General features: G+C 38.8%; 1 protein-coding gene across 1 annotated transcript in view; it reads right to left on the bottom strand.

Moving 5' to 3' along the window:
* The window catches only part of SLC9A6 (solute carrier family 9 member A6), a 66,951-nt gene that overhangs the window by 7,131 nt on the left and 36,172 nt on the right, over positions 1 to 23,648 (bottom strand). The window contains exons 12-15 of the mRNA XM_003802648.3: positions 20,467 to 20,620; positions 14,755 to 14,785; positions 11,848 to 11,927; positions 623 to 728 (exon numbers count right to left, since the gene is read on the bottom strand). Of these exons, the coding sequence (XP_003802696.1) occupies positions 623 to 728; positions 11,848 to 11,927; positions 14,755 to 14,785; positions 20,467 to 20,620 (371 nt within the window). The remainder of the gene's footprint in view (positions 1 to 622; positions 729 to 11,847; positions 11,928 to 14,754; positions 14,786 to 20,466; positions 20,621 to 23,648) is intronic.

The raw sequence follows: 23,648 nt of genomic DNA, 5'->3' as shown, positions 1-23,648 counted from the left end.
AAAAAAAAAAGAAAAATGAAGTCTGGTTAGCATACCTGTCATTTTTTCCCTTACTTGCAATATTTACTGAATCACCAATCACATATTGATAGCTAAGGAAAAAATATGGAATCTGGATTCTATCCAGGTATGCTCATGCCTCCCAACAATATGGAACAGACGCAGATAAACATACCCTAATATCCAAAAGTTGGTAGGTATGAAATAACAGACCATTTATTGTACTTTAGCTGCATCAAAAATTATTTTATAATCCTCTCACTATAACTGTGACAACCCTAATTTATAGGTGAAAATATACACATTTAGTACTAAGCTCAGAGTACATCCTGCAAATAAATGAAAGCCAGCATAGAAACAGAATTATTTTCCAAAATCACCCACAGTAAAATGAGGCACTATCCCGTATCTGCTTTCAAATGCTGTTTCAAAGGCTGTAAATTAAATTTATAGATTTCAGTGTACTTTCTGGTTGAGAAAAATATGCTTAAATTTCCTCATGGATTTTATAGCTCAAAGGTAAAACACCAAACCAAACCAAAAGAAAACAAAATTAATCTATCCATATATCAGATAAATTTAATTTACTGAAGAATTAAGTATTGGGATAAAACCAACTTACTTCGTAAGCCTGGGGGCTGGTTAGGCACCTGGCGATGGGGCCACAGCAGGCAGGAAGTGTTGTCGTCAGAGGAGGCCCACTGTGAGTCAGCAGAGGCTTCAGATAGCTATGCTGGTTAAGGAAGAGCTGCATTCTTTTTTTCACAAATTTAAAACAATTCATTTGATAATAATCATCATAACAGTATAATAACCACTTCAGAGGACAAGAAAGGACTTTCACAAATGTGGTCTCATTTCATTATCACATTATGGCAGTGAGATAGCAAAGGGAGATTTTAGTATCATCTCTACATCACAGATATGGAAACTGAGGCTCAGGGAGGTCAATGACCTCCCTTAATTTCACACAATTGGGCCAGACATGGTGGCTCACACCTGTTATCCTGGCACTCTGGGAAGCTAAGATGGGAAGATCCCTGGAGCTCAGGAGTTCAAGACCATCCTGAGCAATAGTGAGCCCTCGTCTTTACTAAAAATAGAAAAATCAGGCAGGCATGGTGGTGGGTGCTTGTAGTCCCAGCTACTCAGCAGGCTAAGGCAGGAGCGTCACTTGAACCCAGGAATTTAATGTTGTTGTGAGCTAGGCTCATGGCATGACACTCTTTATCCTGGGCAACAGAGTGAGACTCTGTCTTAAAAAAACAAACAAAAAAGCCACACAATTAAGTAAATCTGCTAACCCAGACTGTTTTAATTTCAAATCTTGTGCCCTTTCCACCATATCATATTGTTTTTCTGACTTTCCTAAAACCAAAAGAAACACAAAACACTCTATATTTAGCACTAAAAGAGATAAGAGAGAAAGTAAACAATAATAATGGTCACAGAGGAGATCCCAGTAGGATAATACAATAACAAAAACAGTTACAATCATTTATTGAGCACTTAGTTGGCCTCTTGAATGCTATAAGTTGAAACATCAGAATCAGATCGATTCTTTTTTTTACAAAGCCATAAAGAGGAAAGGAAAGTCAATTCTCAAGAGAGTTCTTTCTTTCTTTTTTTTCTTTTTTTGGAAACAGTCTCACTTTGTCACCCTCTTAAAACTATGAATCATGACCTCCTCTACCATAGACTGTTATATCAGTATTAATTTCTTCCCCCAAAATAAAAATAGATGATAAAAGAGGTAATCAGAAGAAAAAATAGAGAGATAGAGACATATATCATATTCCTCATTTTCTAAAATGAGAACCTAAGGTTGCTTGTCAATTAAAAATGAAGAAATCAGAGAAAATTTCATGAATTCCCACATTAATAAATTCTAAGTAAATATTAAAGCACTCAATACAAACACACTTTATAAAATCTGTGGCCAAACACAAAGCCACTAAAAAAGTGGAATGGTGAATTCTACTAGTGTTTCAAGTACAGAAATAATCAGATCTTAGTCCTGTAGCTCTGAATAGGGTAGTATTGAGATTAACAAATCTTGGTATTTGACTCTACAAGAACAAATTTCTTAAAAAAACAACACTTACCAAATACTGACAAAAGAGAAAAAAGAAAATATGAATAGCTCTCTATATTAAGGAAACTAAAACTTTTTTCTCTTAGAAAAAGCTCCCGGCCCAGAGAGCTCCACTGGTACAATTGTTCCAGCATTTAAGGAAAAACCCACCAATTTAATACAAACTTCTTCAGAGAATAGAAAATGAAAGTATATTTCTCAATTCATTTTATAAGTCCAGTGTAATCTTGTTATATAAACCTGACAAGGACATTACAAAAAAAAAAAATCACAAGCCAATTATCACTCATTAAAATAGACTCAAAAATCAGACACAAAATATTAGTAAATTAAATCCAGTGACATACACTAAGTATAATATATCATGCCCAAGCAGACTTTGTTCCAGTACAGCAAGACTGATTTAACACTCAAATAATTGATGAAAATCAGTATAACAACAATTTAAAGAAGAAAATAAACACATGATCATCTCAATATTGAAAAAGCATCTGATAAAACTTACAGCACATAAAAACTACCAGCAGACTAGAAATAAAAAGGAATATTCTTAACCTGCTAAAGGCTATCTTCAAAAATGTATAGTTAACATCATACTTAATGGTGAAACATTTTAAAAATGTCTCCCAAAGTCATAAAAAAGACAAGAATGTCTAGTATCATCACTGCACTGGAGAAGTGTAATGAGACATAAATAAACACAGGGGAGTGGTGGAGCAAGATGGAGCTCCAGAAGGATTATTCAGCTGAGCTCTCCTAGAATGACTAGGGAAAAGGAGAGACCCCAGCCATACCTGCACAAGGACCTTATCCAGAGTCAGCTCAGGGAGCACAATGAAGAGATGGTGAGCTGGACACAGCATATGATTTAGAGGGTGGAAATCTGATCAATTAGGCAAGTGACTGCAACTGGCTGGGATAGGTTGGCTGCTGACAGAGGCCTGGGATAGGAGGAAGTCTTTCTGGAATTTTCAATTGTTGGGGTAAGCTGTGCATTGAATTGAAACCTTAGAAGTCTGGGCAGACTTGAACGGTATATAGAAACCAAATTTGAATGCTGGTTGAATTGGACTTGCCATAGGTTTGGCGGCTGGTGAGGCACCCATACTGAGACGTGTTCTGGGACTAGGGTGTTGCCATTGTGGGGAGGCCATGAGAAGGTCATAGCAGGGGCCTAAAGCATGGCCATCTTAATTCCACCTGCTGGGATCAGAACTCCATTCTTGGGACAGGCTGAGGGACATCCACTCCCCATGGGTAATGGAGTCAGGGGGCACTGTAAGACCTGTCCCTGAAGCATTCTTTTGAGGATTAAGACCTCAAACCCGGCAGGGTCTGAATGCTGAGGAAACAAGCAATCACCAAAGACAACTAAGTTCGGAATAAGGACCATAGAGTTTGATGGCTGTGCTCTCTCCCCTAAGAAAAACTGTAGTGCCACCTAGTGTCTGGGAGACATATTGCAACATACTATCAACAAGACCAAGGACTTCTGTTTGAAACAAAGGAGGCAGTGAGAAGTCAAAAAGAGGACAAGGAGGTGAACAAGAAGAAAGAACACATAAGGAGGAACTAATAGAAAAATTCGGGCAACATGAAAAACCAAAACAGAGAACTCCCCCATGGGACCATGAGGCAGCTATAGCAGAAGACTCCACCTATAAAGAATAAATGAACTTGATAGAAAGGGAATTTAAAATATGGATGATAAAGACAATAAAAGGAATGGATTAGAAAATGGAAAGGCAGAACCAAGAACTGGATGAGAGATATGTAGAATATAGAAGGGATATGGCAGTGCTTAAGGAAATGAAGGAGACATTCAGGGAAGGTAAAGAGGCAGTAGAAAGTATCAAAAATAGGTTAGACCATGGAGAAGAAAGAACCTCAGAGCTAGAGGATAAAGTTTTCCAGCTAACCCAGGCAGTTAAAGAGGCAGAAAAGATGAGAGAGAAAGCAGAACAGGCGCTTAAAGAACTATGAGACCCATTAAGTGTTCAAATATACAAATAATAGAGATTCCTGAAGGGGAAGAAGATTGTCTCAGAGGAATGGAAGCCCTACTGGAGACTATCATAAAGGAACAAGTTTTACTTAAGACCCCGACACATTCCTTTCAGATGGATGTCAAACCCCAGATCATCTCAACTCAAGGCACCTCCAAGACACATACGTTGTAATGAACCTGTCCAAAGTCAAGATGAAAGAAAAAATTCTGCAAGCAGCCAGGAGTAAGTGCCAATTGATCTATAGAGGCAGAGCCATTAGAATGACAGGAGACTTTTCAAATGAAACCTTCCAAGCCAGAAGAGCATGGTCATCCAACTTCAACAATCTTAAACAAAACAATTTTCAGCCCAGAATTCTGTACCCTGCTAAACGAAGCTTAAAAATTGATGGAGAAATCAAATCTTTTGTGGATATACAAGCACTGAGGAAATTCACCATAAGAAGACCAGCTCTATAGGAAATACTTAGACCTATTTTCAACATGAAACACCACAATAGACCACCAGCAAAGTAAATACCCAGAAGCTAAAGGTCAAAACATAGATTCCACAATGGCCTAAAGGATAAAACTACACAACAGGCTTTCACAAAATAAGATGAATAGAATTCCACCACACTTATCAATACACTTAATAAATGTCAATGGACTGAACTCCCCACTCAAGAGGCACAAGCTGGCTGATTGGATAAAAAAGAACAAGTCATCTTATGCTGTCTCCAGAAGATACATCTAGCCTTGAAGGACAAATCAAGACTCAGGGTTAAGGGATGGAAAACAGTATTTCAAGCAAATGGAAATCAGAAGAAAGGAGGGGTTGGCTCGGCGCCTATAGCTCAACCGGCTAAGGCGCCAGCCACGTACACCTAAGGTGGTGGGTTCGAATCCCCAGCCCGGACCCGCCAAACAACAATGACGGCTGCAACCAAAAAATAGCCGGGCGTTGTGGCGGGCGCCTGTGGTCCCAGCTACTTGGGAGGCGGAGGCAGGAGACTCGCTTGAGCCCAGGAGTTGGAGGTTGCTGTGAGCTGTGATGCCACGGCATTCTACCCAGGGGGACAGCTTGAGGCTCTGTCTCAAAAAAAAAAAAAAAAAAAAAAAAAAAAGAAAGGAGGGGTTGCAATTTTATTTTCAGATACAAGCAGATTTAAAGCAACTAAAGTTAAGAAAGACAAAGATGGACACTATACTAGTCAAAAGAACAATTCAACAAGAAGACATTTCAATTTTAAATATTTATGTACCCAACTTAAATGCTCCCAGATTTATCAAACAGACCTTGATGGGTAGGAGCAATATGATATCCCATAACACTCAGGGATGTTAACACCCCTTTGACAGAACTGGACAGATTCTCTAAACAGAAACTAAACAAAGATGCAAGGGACTTAAATGTGACCCTAGAATAAATGGGATTAATAGGATTAATAGACATATACAAAACACACCATCCCAAAGCTAAGGAATATAAATTTTTCTCATCAGCCCATGGTACATACTCCAAAATTGACTACATCCTAGGATACACATCAAACCTAAGCAAAATTAAAAGAATAGATATTACACCTTGCATCTTCTTAGACCACAAGGCAATAAAGATAGAACTTAACTCCAACAAAAACATTCATCCCCACACAAAGACTTGGAAATTAAACAACCTTATGTTGAATGATAGTTGGGTTCAAGAAGAGATAAAAGAAGAAATAGTTAAATTCCTCAAACAAAAAAACAACAAAGATACAAGTTACCAAAACCTGTGAGATACAGCAAAAGTAGTCTTTTTTTCGTTTGTTTTGAGACATAGTCTCTCACATTGTCAGCCTAGGTAGAGTGCTGTAGCATGATAGCTCACAGCAACCTCAAACTTTTGGGCTCAAGTAATTCTCTTGCCTCATCCTCCCAAGTAACTGGGACTATAGGCATACACCACAATGCTCAGCTATTTTTAGAGACGGAGTCTCACTCTTGCTCAGGCTGGTCTTGATCCCGTGAGCTCAGGCAATCTACCCGCCTTGGCCTCCCAGAGTGCTAGGATTACAGGCATGAGCCACCACACTTAGCCAACAAAAGCAGTTTTAAGGGGGAAATTTATCACATTAGATGCCTACAATCAAAAAAACAGAAAGAAAGCACATCAACAAACTCATGAACCATCTTATGGAATTGGAAAAAGAAGAACAATCTAATCCAAAACCTAGCAGAAGAAAAGAAATAACCAAAACTAAATCAGAGATCAATGAAATTGAAAACAAAAGAATCATTCAGAAAATTAAAAACCAAAAAGTTGGTTTTTCCAACAAGAAAAGTTCAAAGAACCCTCTCTATAAGTGGGTAAGAAATTTGAATAGAAATTTCTCTGAGGAAGACAGACGAATGGCCAAAAAACACATAAAAAATGCTCATCGTCTTTAATCGTCAGAGAAATACAAATCAAAACCAACCTAAGATATCACCTAACCCCAGCAAGATTAGCTCACATCACAAACTCCCAAAACACCATATGCTGCTGTGGATATAGAGAGAAGGGAACACTTTTATACTGCTGATGGGATTGCAAACTAATACAACCTTTTTGGAAGAAAGTATGGAGAATCCTCAAAGAACTCAAACTAGACCTCCCATTTGATCCTGCAATCCCATTACTGGGCATCCACCCAGAAGAAAAAAATTCATTTTATCATAAGGACATTTGCACTAGACTGTTGATTGCAGCTCAATTTACAATTGCCAAACTGTGGAAACAACCTAAATGCCCACTAATCCAGGAATGGATTAATAAGCTGTGGTATATGTATACACGGAATACTATTTAGCCACTAAAAAAGATGGAGACTTTACATCTTTTAGGTTAATCTGGATAGAGTTGAAGCACATTCTTCTTAGTAAAGCATCACAAGAATGGAGAAGCAAGAATCCAATGTCCTCAATTCTGATATGAGGATAATTGATGACCTAGTACATGGTAGAGGGTGGAGGAAGGGTGGAGCTGAGAGAGGGAAGGAGGGAAGAGAGGGAGTCATGATGTGACACACCTCTTAGAGGTAGGACACGATTGTAAGAGGGACTTTACCTAACAAATGCAATCAGTGTAACCTGGTTCTCTGTACCCTCAATAAATCCTAAAAAAAAAATTAAATTTAAGGTAAACCTAAAGAAAAAAAACACAAGGAACTGGAAAAGGAAAAAAAAATCATTATTCACAGATCATTTGAGTACAAAGAAAATCAAAAAGAATCTACAAACTATTAACAATAATAAGAAAACTTAGCAAGATTGCTGAACACAGTACATGTGATCGATATGTAAAACCCAATTGTATGTCTATATATTAACATGTAGAAAATGAAAACCATTTGCAATGGCACCAAAAACATGAAATACTTACAGATAAATCTAATGAAAAATATATAAGAACTGGCTGAAAACCACAAAACATTAATGAGGGACATTTTCAAAGACCTAAACAGAATGATGCATTGTGTTCATAAATTGGAAGACTCAATATTGTTAAGATATCATTTCTCTCCAAATTCGTTTATATTAATAGATTTAATACAAACCCAATAAAATTGCCAGCAGTTACTTTTTGGGTGTGTGTATAAATTCACAAGCTGTTTCTAAAATTTACTATTATTATTATTTTAGAGACAGAGTCTCACTTTAATTGCCCTCGAAAGAATGCCATGGCATCACAGCTCACAGCAACCTTCAGCTCTTGGGCTTAGATGATTCTCTTGCCTCAGCCTCCCAAGAAGCTGGGACTACAGGCGCCTGCCACAATGCTTGGCTATTTTTTTGTTGCAGTTTGGCCGGGGCCGGGTTCAAACCTACCACCCTTGGTATATGGGGCTGGTGCCCTACTTACTGAGCCACAGAGTCCACCCTGTTTCTAAAATTTAAAGGAAAACATAAAGCACCTAAAATAGCCAAGGCAATATTGGAAATTTATTTACTCTACTGGATAGGAAGACTTATTATAAAGTATAGTAATTAAGATAGTATAGTATTGGTATAAAAATAGAGAAATAGAATAGAAAAGAGACTCTAGAAACTAACCCCCCACTTAAATGGCCAAGAGATTTATGACAAACATTCCATTGCAATTCGGTAGGGTAATGATGGTATTTTCAATAAATGGCACTGGATCAGTTGGATATTCACATGGGAAAAATGTAAATCCTGACCCCTACCTCATACCATACACAAAAATTAATTTGTGATGGATCAAAGACTTAAATGTTATAGCTGAAACAATGATACTTCTAAAGAAAATACAGGAAAATGTCCTCATGACCTCGGGATATAAAAGATTTCTTAAGACACACAAAACATTAACCATAAAAGAAAAGATTAATAAAAATGGACTTCATTAAAATGAAGAACTTCTATTCCTCAAAAGATAAGAATAAGAAAATGAAAAGGCAAGCTACATACTGAGAGAAGGTACAATATACATAATCAACAAAAAAACCCAATTCAGGAACATACAAAGAACTATAAATCAACAAGAAAAAAACAACAACTCAGTTAAACAATGGACAGAAGATACTTCACAAAACAGACACACTTCACAAAAGAGGATATTCAAATGGTCAGAAAATACAATATAAAGGGTCCTTACTGGTCAGAGAAATGTAAATTTAAATATCTGAGATATCACTACACACCTATCAAAATGGCTAAAATTTCAAAGGCTGAGAATAGCAAGTGTTGATAGAGATGTGGAACAAGAACTCCCTTGACTTGCTAGTGGAGGGTGATGATAAATTCAGCAAATTGATTATAACCAACAAAACAGGTTACAAGCACTCTGAAAAAAACTGCTTAGCAATATCTATTAAAGCTAAACATATACTTGCCTTCAATTCTACACCTTGGTATATACCCAATAGACATGCGTGCTTATATCCACCAAAAGTTACATATTCACAAATAGTTAGCTTCATTTGTAATAGCTAAAAGAAACAACCCAAATATTTATTACGAGTGCAATGGTTAAAAACAAAATCTACAGCAAGAGTGAGATGCCATCTCTAAAAGAATAATAATAATAATGATAATAAAGCCAGGTGTGGTGGCATGCACCTATAGTCCCAGCTACTAGCACAGGTGAGGCAGGAGGATCGCTTGAGCCCAGGAGTTTGAGGTTGCTGTGAGCCATGATGATGTCACTGGACTCTAGTGTGGGCAACAGACTGAGACTCTGCCTCAAAAACAAAACAAACAAAAAAACAAAAAGTAAAATCCAAATCTCTGTAGTATATTCATACTGTGGAACGTGACACATCAATAACAAAGAATTAATTACTATTACATGAAACAATAAGAATAAATTACACAGAAGATGTTGAGTGCTATGGGGGTTTAAATAGTCAAATTCATAGAAGCAGAATAGAATAGTAGTTACCAGAGATGGGGGAGGGGAAATGCAGATGTAATAGTCAATGAACATGCACTTTTATCTATGCAAGATAAATTCTGAAAATCTGCTACACAGCATAGTGCCTATAGCTAACAATACCACATTGCGTACTTAAAATCTGCTAAGTTATATCACATGTTAAGGGTTCTCATCACAAAAATCCAACAATGGTAATAATAAAGGTAGCAGGAGGAAACTTTGAGAGGTGATCAATATATTTATGGCCTTGATGGTGGAGATGGTTGCATGGGTACCTACTTATTCCCAAACTCATCGGGTTGTATACATTAAATGCGTACAGCTTTTTATATGTCTGTCATACCTCAATAAAGTAGCTTTAAAAAATGCTGCATGAAAGAAGCAAGACTCAAAAAATACGTAACATACTATTTCATTTATACTAAGTTAAAAAACATGTAAAACTAATCCATGTTGATAGGAATCATCGTTATTCCTTTGTGGGGTTTGGGGGGATGGGGCAGGTGTTTCTGATGGCAAGAGAACACAGTCACCTTCTGGAGTATCAGAAATGTTTATATACACCTTTATATGGTTGGTGGGCAAGTAGGTATAGATACAGGTCAAAATTCATTAAGCTGTACACTAAAGATTTGTATACTTTATTGTAGTCAACTTACATCTTCGTTATAACAAACAATCTGTCTATACAACTGAAATCTAGAAAGATGAATAATTGATTCTACCAGGGCACTGGGTATTAAAATGATTAGGTCTTGCCTGCATATGGTAGCTCACGCCTATAATCCCAGTGCTTTGGGAAACCAGAGGCAGGAGGATCGCTTGAGGCCAAGAGCTCAAGACCAGTCTGGGCAACATAGCAAGACCCTATATCTACAAAAAAATTTAAAAAATTAGCCTCGTGTGTTGTCAGGTGTGGTGTGCATGCCTATAGTCCTAGCTAATTGGGAGTCTGAGGTGGGAGGACCATTTCAACCCAGGAGTTTGAAGCTGCGGTGATCTATGATGGTGCCACTATACTCTGGCCTGGGTGACAGAACAAAATTCTGCCTCTTAAAAAAATAAAAAAATAAAGATGACCAGGTCTTAGTTGAGTAGTACTAGTACTTAATAGGCTATTACTGAGTCAAATAAGTTTTGGTGTTTACTTCTATAAGAACAAACTTAAAAATAAGCTATTATTCTACTTTTTCTCTATATCAGGATCATCTGCTTTGTACAAGTATACTATGCAAAAAAGTAAGGTATTTTATGTAGAAAGCACTAAAAAAATTTTGTTAAATCAGAGGAATGAAAAAGCCCCAAGAGATATGGGAGTGGCTTATATCCAAAATGCTGACAATGGAGCCAAAAGTAATGACATAATCTTTAAACAATTTTCAAAAGCTAGGCTCTCTCTCCCTAATGGGAGTCTTAATACCACAGATATGCTTGCATTCTTCTTTCCATACAGTAATTTGATTTTGAAGTACTTGCATAAAGTGAACGCAAAAATCTAGTAAACAGGATATGGTTAAGTAGCAGCTTCTAATCCTAAGTGTTAAGTGCATTTTTCTTAAATATACAAGGCTTTAATCAGAAGGGCGAAAGCAAAGAAAAACATTTTATATGGTTGTCTTAAATTTGCTTCAATAGAACATAAAGCAAGTTTTGATGCATGTACTGATAAATCTCCAGTTCCATTTTCAAATGAGATATTAATTTTATTAGTGCTTTTTAAAAGGCACAATTTAAAGAGGTGAGAGAATATCAATACCACTAAAAGTACAGCTATGAGGAAGCCTTACAACACGACAAGAAAGAAATTGGACAAACAATGAAAACCTTAGCTATTGTGGCATTCTAAATGGGAGGGAGAATCTCTCAGTCTTTGAAAAGGTCAGGGGGAAAAAGGCGTCTCACTGCATGTCGTGGTATCTAATAATGCTGTGTTTTTACTTCATTTTCATGCTTTTCCCTAGGGCAGCCTTTCTTCTTTTACCCTAGGAAGTACATTGACAAGAACTAACAAATATCTTTTACGAGATTCACTAAATTAGCAAAAGGTCAACAAATATTAAAGTTTGCTCAATAAATAAATCTCTATAACAAAGGAAATGTGTCATTTGGGCTTTTGATTCCCTTCACCCAGCCAACTTCTGCAATAGCCAGTCCCTATGACTTCCTGGGTTTGCGGTAGAATTCATTTGTGTGGGTTTCCTACTCCACAGTACTGATGAGGAAAAGGAAGACTAAAGGTGGGCTTTATATTCTGCTTTAGGAAGGGAGCAGTCAAAACAGTTGTTCCATTAAACTGTAATCATCTGTGACCACACTATCTTTTTTTTCCATAATTAAGGATACTTGTGATCGAAGTTGTACCACAGCCGGAAGAGCCAAGCGCTCTCTGCTTTTGTAGTTCTCCTTTCATTTTCAGGAAGACCCTGCAGACAGATAAAACAGAAATCCATACGGACACACAGATCCCAACACATTTACTTTGAGCCATTCCTTTGCAGTATCAGAAATAGAGGCCACTACATATAAGATACCTGCCAACATGGGTACCATTAGAAATGTAATAGTTTATGTATTACAGCTGTGGAACAAGAAATCAAAATGTTTTTCTGAACACCTCTATTATTCAGGTCGCTTGCTTATTCATAAATGTATTGCCATTAAAAAAAAATCATTGGGCTCGGCGCCTGTGGCTCAAGCGGCTAAGTCGCCAGCCACATACACCTAAGGTGGCGGGTTCAAATCCCCAGCCCAGACCCGCCAAACAATGATGGCTGCAACCAAAAAATGGCCAGGTGCTGTGGCGGGCGCCTGTAGTCCCAGCTACTTGGGAGGCTGAGGCAGGAGACTCGCTTGAGCCCAGGAGTTGGAGGTTGCTGTGAGCGTGATGCCATGGCACTCTACCCAGGGGGATAGCTTGAGGCTCTGTCTCAAAAAAAAAAAAAATCATTGTGGGATAATTCATATCCTAAATCTGAAAGTCTTATCCCTCTAATGTGATAGGACCTTAAGCAGAAAACATCACATCGACCCCCGTATCTTTGAGTGTTCTCATGGTTCTCAAAAGTAACTGGCATCTTCAAAGCAGCTACAGTGTCATTAGAATACTAACAAACGAAAAAAGTAAAAGTTCCAGGGTAAGCCGGACTGGCTAGGAGGGAAAGCTAACATAGCAAGCAGAAATCTTCTAAAATAGCTTCCAAAAAGACAAACTGTGTCCTTGTTTGTAATATGGTATAGTCAGCAGTCAGGCAGTTGGGTGATCTGGTTTCTAGTCCCAGCTCACCGACATTAACTAATTTGGGCAAGTCCCTTCCCCTTTCTGGGCTTGAGAGGGTTAGAGAAAATGTGAGTGTTAGAGAATCCCTATGGCCCTTCCAGTGCCAATGTTCTATGGTTCCACGGCTTTCTTTTCTAAAAGCAAAGAGTTTACTTAGATTCTGGGTTTTGGTTCCTTCCTATCCTTCCTAATCTTCAAAATTATTCTCTTCCTCATTATGTACCAATACATAAACAACATAAAATTGTTTGGGAATGCTGTAAGGGCTTAGAAGAGACAAGAACACCTTCTGTACTTCCTTTTACAACATGAGGCTCGTGTGCCTCCACTTTTTTTTTTGGAGTCACCCTTGGTCAGATGCCATGGCGTCACAGCTCACAGCAACCTCAAACACTTGTGTTTAAGCAATTCTCTTGTCTCAGCCTCCCAAGTAGCTGGGACTACAGGCGCCCACCACAACACATGGCTATTCTTTGTTGCAGTTCTCATTGTTGTTTAGCTGGCCTGGGCCGGGCTGGAACCCGCCAGCCTCGGTATATGTGTTATGGGCGCCAAGCCAACAAAATTGTTTGGGAATGCTTTAGGGGTTTACAGGAGCCAAGAACCCTTTCTGTATTTCCTTTTACAATATGAGGTTTGTGTGCCACCACTTCTTAATGAGCAGCTATCTCTAAATCTCACCATTCCCTCACTTACTCTGTGCTTTCTATACTGTCTGTCTGTTCTTCCCAATGGACACTCAAAATATCAAGTAAACAGTAAAACCAAGATGTCCATAGTGTTTTGAAGGCAAGGGAAAATGGCCTTTTGCTCTGTATGTCACAACCGGTATCACCTACTCGGCTCTATCCCTGTCACTCCATTTCCACTTATCCTCTGTGGTGAGAGGTGACACAGCTGGTGTAGACTCATGCAGAGAGTGACGAAACATTTGTCTTGGGAGCTGTTAATTAATTTTATTCTTGTTTTGACACAGGAGGAAGCACTGAGGAGCTATTACCCTTTGAATGCTACCCCAGCTGCTTGGTATCATGGGAATTTATTCAGCCTGGTTTGCACGAATATTTCAAGCCCATGGAATTCTACTTTAAGGCTCTGACCACAAAAGAGAAAAGCACTTACTATATCATATGCATACATTTGCACTCATCACTCAACAGCTAACCAAGTGAGCATTTAGGAAATAAATCTGAGAAATGTATTTTTTAAAACCACACCCTGAAGACAAATATACTAAGGCTTATTTCAGAATTATGTTTTGAAAGAGATGCTTTCCGTCTTCAAAAACCTAATTTCTGTGATTTCTCATCTAATGTCTAGTACTGAGTACCCAGTGGTACTCAGAAACCTTTGAAAAGTGGATAGAAAATACCATAGAAGGCAGCCAGTTACACTGCATTCAGTCCAACCGGCTCAGGTTCATAGGAAAACTGAGAAACTGACACAGGGAAGGAAAAAAAAAAAAAAAGGGAATGTGGCCAAGGCCGAGGCACAGGGTAAGAAAGTGCATTCCCCTGAACGGGCAGGGAAGACTGACTACAGATTCAAAAGCTTCTAGGCAGCTCTCAAGGACAGCTGCCGCTTGTCCAATTTGAAAGGTACACAGGAAAAGCAGCTGGAGCCGGGCTTACATCAGAGCAGGCCTTCATGCGCAAACCCAAGTGGAAAAAGGCTCCCTGTGCCAGAGGAGTCACTTGAAAACCCAGCAGCACTTGAGAGACTGCTCTCCTCTGTGGCAAAAGCCCAGGGTGGCCCACAGATATGAAAGCTGTCACCCTTGATAACCACATGCTGTCAAAAATTTGGTTTTGTCTCTATGGAACAGTGAGAAAAGCCAGGAATGATGTCAGTTAAAAGCTAAGGCAAATGAGACAGGATCTGAATGGAGGCATGAAGTCTACATTAGATTGTTTTCTTTCCAAACGACTGCACATTCGCCAGAAATGCTAGGGACAACACAAACGCATATTTACCAAATGTTCTTGGTCTGAATCAACACCAACCCTAAAGGAAAAACACAAAGAGCAAATGAGATTTCAAAGCCAAAAAAAGGTCTATTCACATATGTACATTGTTATGTTAGGAAACTACTTTTCTCAACACAGAAGCTATGGAACAGTTCATGTTTTCTTGTTTCTTTATGGTTGTTGATGTAGATTTCTGGCTCCTGCCACTTTCCTTAGCAACAGCTTGGATTCTGAGGCAAGCAGGGTGTACTAATGATTCTCTTCCCACAATCCCACTTACCGGTTTCAGGAAAATAGCATTTTCTTCTCTGAATTTAAGTCCACTGCAAGCAAAGGCAGGGAGAGCAACACTGCCTAGGTTGCTGAATAAGAACTACCAGGTAGTTCCAAAAACAAGGCTGGCAATTCTGGGAGGACCTGCATGTTTGGGGGGCCTCACAGCTTTCATGGCCACATTCTGTTATGATGACTGAAGAGAAGGTTCAATTACAGGTTTTTCATAGGCAAACAGATAGACATTAGCCTCGGTTCTTCACAATTCTTTTTTATCTACTTAAAATTCCTGCTTTCCCTACCCCAGGGAGAAGCTTCATTAAGTTCTCTCTGACTCGTCTCCATCCCCTGCACAGGAGCACTAACCAACTCTGTTCCTTCTTCCGTTACACTAGCAGGTCTTCTGCCCTTTCCACCCCAAGAGCTCAAGCGCAGCCCTCACCCTGACTCACAGGGTCTGTTGCAGAAGGTTTTCCAGCCGCCAGGCTCTCTCCAGAGTTAGCTGTCGACAGCATAGAACTAGGTTATTCCCTTGACAAAAGACTCTCAGAGTGGCTTACAACCCAGAAAGTGAAGTCTGAAGTCCTTCCTGGGGCAGTCAAGACTCTCTACAAACGAGTGCCCCCCCACTCCTTGCCCCACTCCAACCTACCATTCCACCCTCATTCCCCATCATTCTTTTCTACATACTCTATACTAGCCATACCCATCTACTCCTCTCTCCAAATCCCTGTCCTCTCTCAAACCTCCATGCTTTTGCTCATGGTGTTCCCTCTAGCTGAATGTGCTTGCCCTTATTTTTTTCTACTCATTTTTTGAAGTTCCAAAGTAACCATTCTATGACCCATTCGGGCAGAATCATTTTTCCCTGTATTTTCTTGTCCTTTATTATAATACTTAGCACAGTATAGTTATTTACCTGTCAGTGTCCCCAAAAAGACTGTGAGCTCCTTGAGGGTAAAGGTCATGTCTCAATTCATCTCTGTATCCCCAGAGTCTAGCACAGTACCTGACACACAATAGGTGCTCATACGTTTATCAGTTAAGTTTACTATAGACAACACACAAAAAAATAGCAGCATGAGCAGCTATAGCAGTAGAATCTCAGAATATGAATAACACTGAAGGGAAGAAAATGAGGCAAGACCACATCTGGAAGGCAAGGGACTCATGGTTAAGTAGTTAAAAACAGACGGCCATGACCAGATTCATAATTCAAAGAAAAGCTCTCTTTTTTTCTTTGTTAACATGGCCAGGAGCTACTTAATATCTTCTCAGGCACATTAAACTCTAACCACATTTATGTATCTCAAGTGACATCTAGTGGTCTTATAGATAGCACATTTGTAATACTCAGATGGCATATTATTAAAAGCCAATTCCATTTAATATGCATTTATACAACGCTTATTATTTGCCAGGCACTGTACTAGGCACAAGGCATAGCCATGAATTAAACACGACCCTTGCCCTCAAGGAGCTCACAGACAAGTAGGGGAAACAGATACAACTAGAGCATAATCCCTAAGGGCTTGCTATCAGGGAGTGCTGGCTTCAAATCTGGGCTTGGCTGCTTTTTAGCTGTGTGAGGTCGGTCAAGTTATGTAGCTGTATGAACTATAATTTTATCACCAGGAAAATGGAGCAAATATCTACCACACAGAGTTGCTGCAAGGATTAAATGAGAAAATGTATTGGAAGATGTTAAAAGAATGTCTGATGCATCATTAATACTAAGTGGCAGCTCTTATAACATTACAAGGCTGAATAATGAATAAGTAAGTGCAATAATAAGGAGATCCAATTAACACAAACAGAAGTGTGGTTCCAAGAGACAAGAACAGGGGGCAAAGGAGATGGCACTAAATTGTGTCATTGGGAGTAAAAGATAATTTCAGGCAGAGGGAACACTATGAGCAAAAGCTCAAAAACAGACAAGTGCAAAGAGTGTATAGTAAACAGTAGGGAGCCAAATGTGACTGTCACGTTATGTGAAAGGACAGAGGAATAGCTGGCTAGTTCTAATTTGTCAAGGGTCCAATATCTATACAACAGCTAGAGTGACCTTTTTACACTCTAAATTAGTTCAATGTCACTATAAAATCCTCCAAGATTTCTAATTGTATTTAAAAATCCAAACCCTTTACCATGTCCTACAAGACCCTATAGCAGGTGTCCATAAACTATATCCCCCGGGCCACATCTGGTAGCCCTCCTGCTTTTGTAAATAAAGTTTTGCTGGAATACAACTACACAGGTTAATTTAAATACTAACTATGGCTGCTTTCACACTAGAGTAGCTGAGTAGCTGAGACAGAGAGTGGATGGCCTGCAAAGCCTAAATATTTACAATCTGACCCCTTTCAGTAAAAGTCTGCAGACCCTTATCCCCATGGGATCTTGTCCACCTCATTTCCTGCCCACCCTTCTCCATCACTATACTTTTCCCCTATGTGAACTTTTCCCCTGTTCATTAAATAGGCCAAGTCTGTTTGTGCCTCAGGGCCTTTGTACTTGCTCTTCCCTTTGCCTGGACTGCTTGTCTTCCTGATAATTGTTTAACTAGCCATCTAGCCATATCCTATCATTCAGGTAGCCTGAGTTCAAATGTAATCTCTCAGACAGACCACCCCTGACCTCCTTATATAATGCACCCCCATCCCCAAGTCACTATCATAGTACCTTGCTTGACAGCTAGCATAGCATTTAATATCATCTAAAATTGTCAGGTTCATTTTGTTTACAAGTTTTTTATTTGTCTTCTCCCACTAAAGTATAGATATTTGAGACTAAGGACCTTTTCTATCTCATTACTATCACTGCCCTTCTCTACAGCAGGATTTCTTGATATTAGCATTACTGTACTGCCATTTTGGCCCAGATAATTCTTTGTTGGTGAGGAGGAAGAGGGTGAGCCTCTTCATCCTGAGGACTGTAGGATGTTTAGCAACATTCCAGGCCTCTACCCAGAAGATGCCAGTAGCATCACCTGCTTCTAGTTGTGACAATCAAAAATGTCTCCAGACATTGCCAAATGTCCCTTGTGGAATAAAATTATCCTCAGTTGTGAACCACTGAGTTGGAGCCTAAAATAGTGCCTGGCACATAGCTGGTGCTCAGTATGTATTTATTGAATGAATGAAAAAAGGGCACATTTGAAGTGCTATAGTAGGAGCTTTACAGACATTAACTCACCAAATCCTTGCAACAACAGCCCTAGGAGGTAGGTACCATGACACGATGTTAGGATGAGGAAAATGAGGCTTTAAAAAGCTTAAAGAACTTGCCCAAGATCACAAAATTAGCAAGTGAAGGGGTGAGAACTGAAAACCAAGTTTAAACCAACCAAACTAACATGAGTATTAAACTTCCAGGGTTTATCAGCATCTTCAAAATTGTACTAGATAAATTTGGGGGAAGAAAAGTGAAACTTAAAATATAGCCTGTGATGCAAAGAGCACCCCCCTCCCGACCCAATAAAACAAGAAAGGAACAAGAAGTAATATAAGACTAGAAGTCAACACTGTATATAATTAAGTGCCAAAGTATGTTATTATGATAGGCAAGATGGGGCCAAAGAACTTTCAAAAGTAGTGGAATAGATTAAACTTTGTATCAGTAAGTAGGTTTTTGCTTTTTCTTTTGAGGGGAGATGGTAAGCCTGGGTATTCTGTTTGGTTTGTCTTTACATTTAATTTTGTTCTCCTTCGTAAAATGAGGAAGAGTCTTTATTACAAGCTCTTGAGAAAAGAAGGCAGCTTAGTCTTTTCAAAATTTACCATCCTAATTTCTTGATGAAACATGGTATAGAAGAAATTAAGAAGGCCCAGAGGCTCCTCTAGCCACCATTTAATTATGTGGATGACCTTAAACAAATCAGAACCTTTCTAACCTCCAATTTTTTCACTTGTAAAATGGAGTTGTTGTGTTTAGAGAAATATATATAAAGCACTTAGCACAATGCCCAGTACACAGTAGTTGCTCAATAAATGCCAGGTCCTCCTTGAAGAAATAATTAAGGTTATAAAAACATTATGTTTGTGTATTTTATATTATATACAATAACAGCACAGAAATGTTAAGAAATGGATTTTAATAGTAAGAAGAGATTAAGACAGTAACAACACTTAAAGTGTGATTTAGGGCTGGCTGGTCTTCAGACTATTAAAAGAAAAGCATACTAGAATGAAAAAAATGGAGGACAGAATCTGTAAAATGTGAAATACTGTTTTCTCTAGTGAACCCTATGTATTCTGGAACCTTGGTACGTCTTATTGTCTATGAAGTTTCAGCCAAACACAGAACTAAAATCAACAAAGGCTTTAGCAACATAGGCTGCTGTATCCATGGAAACAAATGCGGAACTCTTCTCCTGAGATACGAGGAGCTTTCCACTTGAATGCATTAACTAGTACACATTCAAGACTAAGTCCTCATGATCTTGGCCTCAGATTATTAGGTTGGAAACAGTGCTGATCATAAAGATGTGAAAAAAATAATAAAATCTAGTGCTTCCTTTCTGCAGATGGAAGAAACAATTTTGATCCAAACTGGTGATACAAATTAAAATCTGTAATATATGCATATCCTTTTGACCATTCAATTCCACTTCTAGGAATGCATCTTAAGGAAATAATTAAACAACTTCACAGTGGAGTATACATTTAAGAATGTTCACTTTGGCTCGGCGCCTATAGCTCAACCGGCTAAGGCGCCAGCCACGTACACCTAAGGTGGTGGGTTCGAATCCCCAGCCCGGACCCGCCAAACAACAATGATGGCTGCAACCAAAAAATAGCCAGGCGTTGTGGCGGGCGCCTGTGGTCCCAGCTACTTGGGAGGCAGAGGCAGGAGACTCGCTTGAGCCCAGGAGTTGGAGGTTGCTGTGAGCTGTAATGCCACGGCACTCTGCCCAGGGGGACAGCTTGAGGCTCTGTCTCAAAAAAAAAAAAAAAAAAAAAAGAATGTTCACTTTGTTGATGGTAATTGTAATAGCAAAATCTTCAAATGGTAATGGTAATAGCAAAATCCTAGTCCAACAACAGGGATTTGATTAAAGAAATAAGGATATATGCAGCCATTAAAATAATTGTTAATATATTTACTAATGTAAACATCCATGCTAAAAGTATATGACATTTAAAAAATATAGCCCCACTTTGTTAAAAATATACATAATGCGTAGCAAAAATTCTGTAAAAATATTCCTTAAATGCAAATAAAATACTTTTTTCTCCCCCCAAAAAACTATTCCTTAAATTATTAACACTGGTTTTTGTTTTTGTTTTGCATGTTTTCCTTTCTTCTGTGCCATCTAGCAGATATTTTAAAAGGAAAAATAAAAGACTACAGATTCACCAAAGCTTAGAAATAAAATGACGATAAGCAGAAAAATAAACTGAATTAAAATTTAATATTAAAATGAGGTCTCCAGTTATCACTTACCTTATATGCAAGCATGACAGCATTGCAGTTGTGCCACCACCAAACACCCAAACAGTAAAAAACACAATCAAAAGTGTGGTGCTGAACATCATTTGCCGTGCATAAGTAGCAGTATCTCGAATGGCCAAGGCAAATGCCATTGCACCTCGAAGGCCTACAAGGGAATGGAAAAGGCATTATCTTCAATAGCTTATCTCCAACACAAGCTTCATAAATTCAGAGAAAAAAGCACATTCTAAAATCTTAGAAGCACATGAAAAAATACACAATTAATATTAAAATACCTGTATATACAAATGGAAATAGAATTTGTATGATACTGACAAGCATTGGACTCTTAACAATTCTTTATTATTTATACAATTAATTAATTATTTTAAATGGAGTCTCGCCCTGTCACTCAGGCTAGAGTGCAGTGGCATGATCATAGTTCATGGCAGCCTTGAACCCCTAGGTTCAAGCAATCCTCCCACCTCAGCCTCTTGAATACCCATTACAGGTATGTGCCATCATTTCCAGCTAACTTTTTTTTTTATTTTTGCAGAGATGGGTCTCACTTGTTGTCCACGGTGGTCTTGAACTTCTGGCCTCAAGCAATCTTCCCACCTTGGCCTTCCAAAATGTTGGGATTACAGGCATGAGCCACCATGCCCAGCCTTATTTTTTAAAATTTACATACATTAACATTCTCTCTTTTCAGTCTACAGCTCCTTGAGTTTTGACAAATACATAGAGGTGTATGACTATTATCACAATCAAGACACAGAAGGGTTTCATCATCCACTTCTTACAAATTCCTTTGTGTTATCTTTTTTTTTTTCAGTTCTTGGCCAGGGCTGGGTTTGAACCCGCCACCTCTGGCACATGGGGCCAGCGCCCTACTCCTTTGAGCTATAGGCACCGCCCTCTTTGTGTTATCTTTGAACTCCAAACTCTTTTTCACCTCACTAAACCCCTGGCAATCACTGATGTATTCTCAATTGCCATGACTTTGTCTTTTTAAGAATGTCACATATCGAGAGATGAATAGAACCTTCTCTAAAGAAGACAGATGAATGGCTAACAAATATATGAAAAAAATACTCATTGTTCCTAATTATCAGAGAAAGGCAAATCAAAACCACCCTAAGATATCACCTAAGCCCAATGAGGATGCCCTACATCACAAAATCTCAAAGCTGCAGATGCTGGCATGGGTGTGGAGAAAAGGGAACACTTTTACACTGCTGGTGGGACTGCAAACTAATACAACCTTTTTGAAAGGAAGGATGGAGAATCCTCAAAGAACTCAAACTAGACCTCCCATTTGATCCTGCAATCCCATTACTAGGCACCTACCCAGAAGAAAAAAAATCATTTCATCATAAGGACATTTGCACTAGACTGTTTAATCGTAGCTCAATTTACAATTGCCAAACTGTGGAAACAACCTACATGCCCACCAATCCAGGAATGGATTAGAAACTGTGGTATATGTATTCCATGGAATACTATTCAGCCACTAAAAAAGATGGAGACTTTACATCTTTTATATTAACCTGGATGGAGTTGAAACACATTCTTCTTAGTAAAGCATCACAAGAATGAAGAAGCAAGAATCAAATGTACTCAATTCTGATATGAAGATAATTGATGAACTAGTACATGGTGGGGGGTGGGAGAAATGGGGAGCAGAGAGAGGAAAGGAGAGAGGGGGGTGGGGGTTATGGTGTGTGACACACCTCTTGGAGGCAGGACACAATTATAAGAGAGACTTTACCTAACAAATGCAATCACTATAAACTTGTTCTCCGTACCCTCAATGAATCCTCAACAATAACAAATAAAAGAATGTGAACAGAGTCTTCAGAGTTTAGTTTTATAATAAAAACTTGGAATAATTAGACCTTTACATTCCTGAAGATAAACATGTAATCTTTTATCATATTTTGCTCAATAAAATTGTTCAGAAGATCAAAATGGTAAAGACAATGTAAAATTTAACATTTTAATACTGAAGTTGTACACTGTTTTACTTAACATTTTGGGGAGTAATTTGCTCTGACTTGAACTCAAGAAAATACTTTTTGTTGCTAATGTAATCTGTTTTTGTAATGATGTCAGCAAATAAAAGGATGCTCATTATTCGGGGAAAAAAAAAGAATGTCACATAAAGGTAAGGCTGGCATGGTGGCTCACACCTATAATCCCAGAACTCTGGGAGGCTGAGGTGAGTGGATTGCTTGTGGGCATTGGGGTGGGTGCTTGAAGTCCCAGCTACCTGGGAGGCTGAGGCAAGAAGATCGCTTGAGCCCAAGAGTTGGAAGTTGCTATGAGCTATGATACTGCAACCTGCAACACTCTACTGAGGGCAACTAAGTGAGACTGTCTCAAAAAAAAAAGAAAAAGAAAAAAAAAAGAATGACACATAAATGGACTCATATAGCATATAACCTTTCCAGACTGGCTTCTTTAACTCAGCATAATACCTCTGAGATCCATCCACATTGCTGAGTGGATCAGTCGTTTATTCCTTTTAGTGCACAGTAGTATTCCAAGGTATAGATGCACCACAGTTTGTTTAGCCATTCATCCGTTGAAAGAAAGACAAATGGGCTATTTCCAAGTTTTAGCAATTATGAACAGAATGGCAAAAAAAATTCACTTACAGGTTATAAAATGTGTTCATCTTTATCTTTACCATACTGTGTCACATTTCTGAACCAAGGATTTGGGACCAGAATATGAAGACATTCCCATAGAAGGGAATGGGACATAATGAAAAAAATATTCTATTTGAGGATACAACTTCAATACTTAAAGGAGTCTTATATTACCGCATAACATCTCAGTGTGACATCAAGCTGTATACATCAGTGTACATGCAGTGTGACTGACTGCTGGGAGTGGGCAAAAAAGGTTGGTTAGAGGTTGGGTGCAGTGGCTCAAGCCTATAATCCTAGCACTCTGGGAGGCTGAGGCAGGTGGATTGCCTGAGCCCAGGAGTTTGAGATCAGCCTGAGCAAGAGCAAAACCCCATCTCTAAAAATAGCTGGGCATTGTGGCAGGTGCTTGTAGTCCCAGCTACTTGGGAGGCTGAGGCAAAGGGATAGCTTGAGCCCAGGAGTTTGAAGTTGCTGTGAGCTATAACATCACGGCATTCTATTGAGAGTGACAAAGTGAGACTCAGTCTCAAAAAAAAA

Source organism: Otolemur garnettii, unplaced genomic scaffold, assembly GCF_000181295.1.
Source record: "Otolemur garnettii isolate 467f Iridium unplaced genomic scaffold, OtoGar3 scaffold00252, whole genome shotgun sequence".
NCBI classification, from domain to species: Eukaryota; Metazoa; Chordata; class Mammalia; order Primates; family Galagidae; genus Otolemur; species Otolemur garnettii.
Note: the sequence above shows the minus strand (reverse complement) of the source record. Positions and strands in the feature narration are given on the sequence as shown.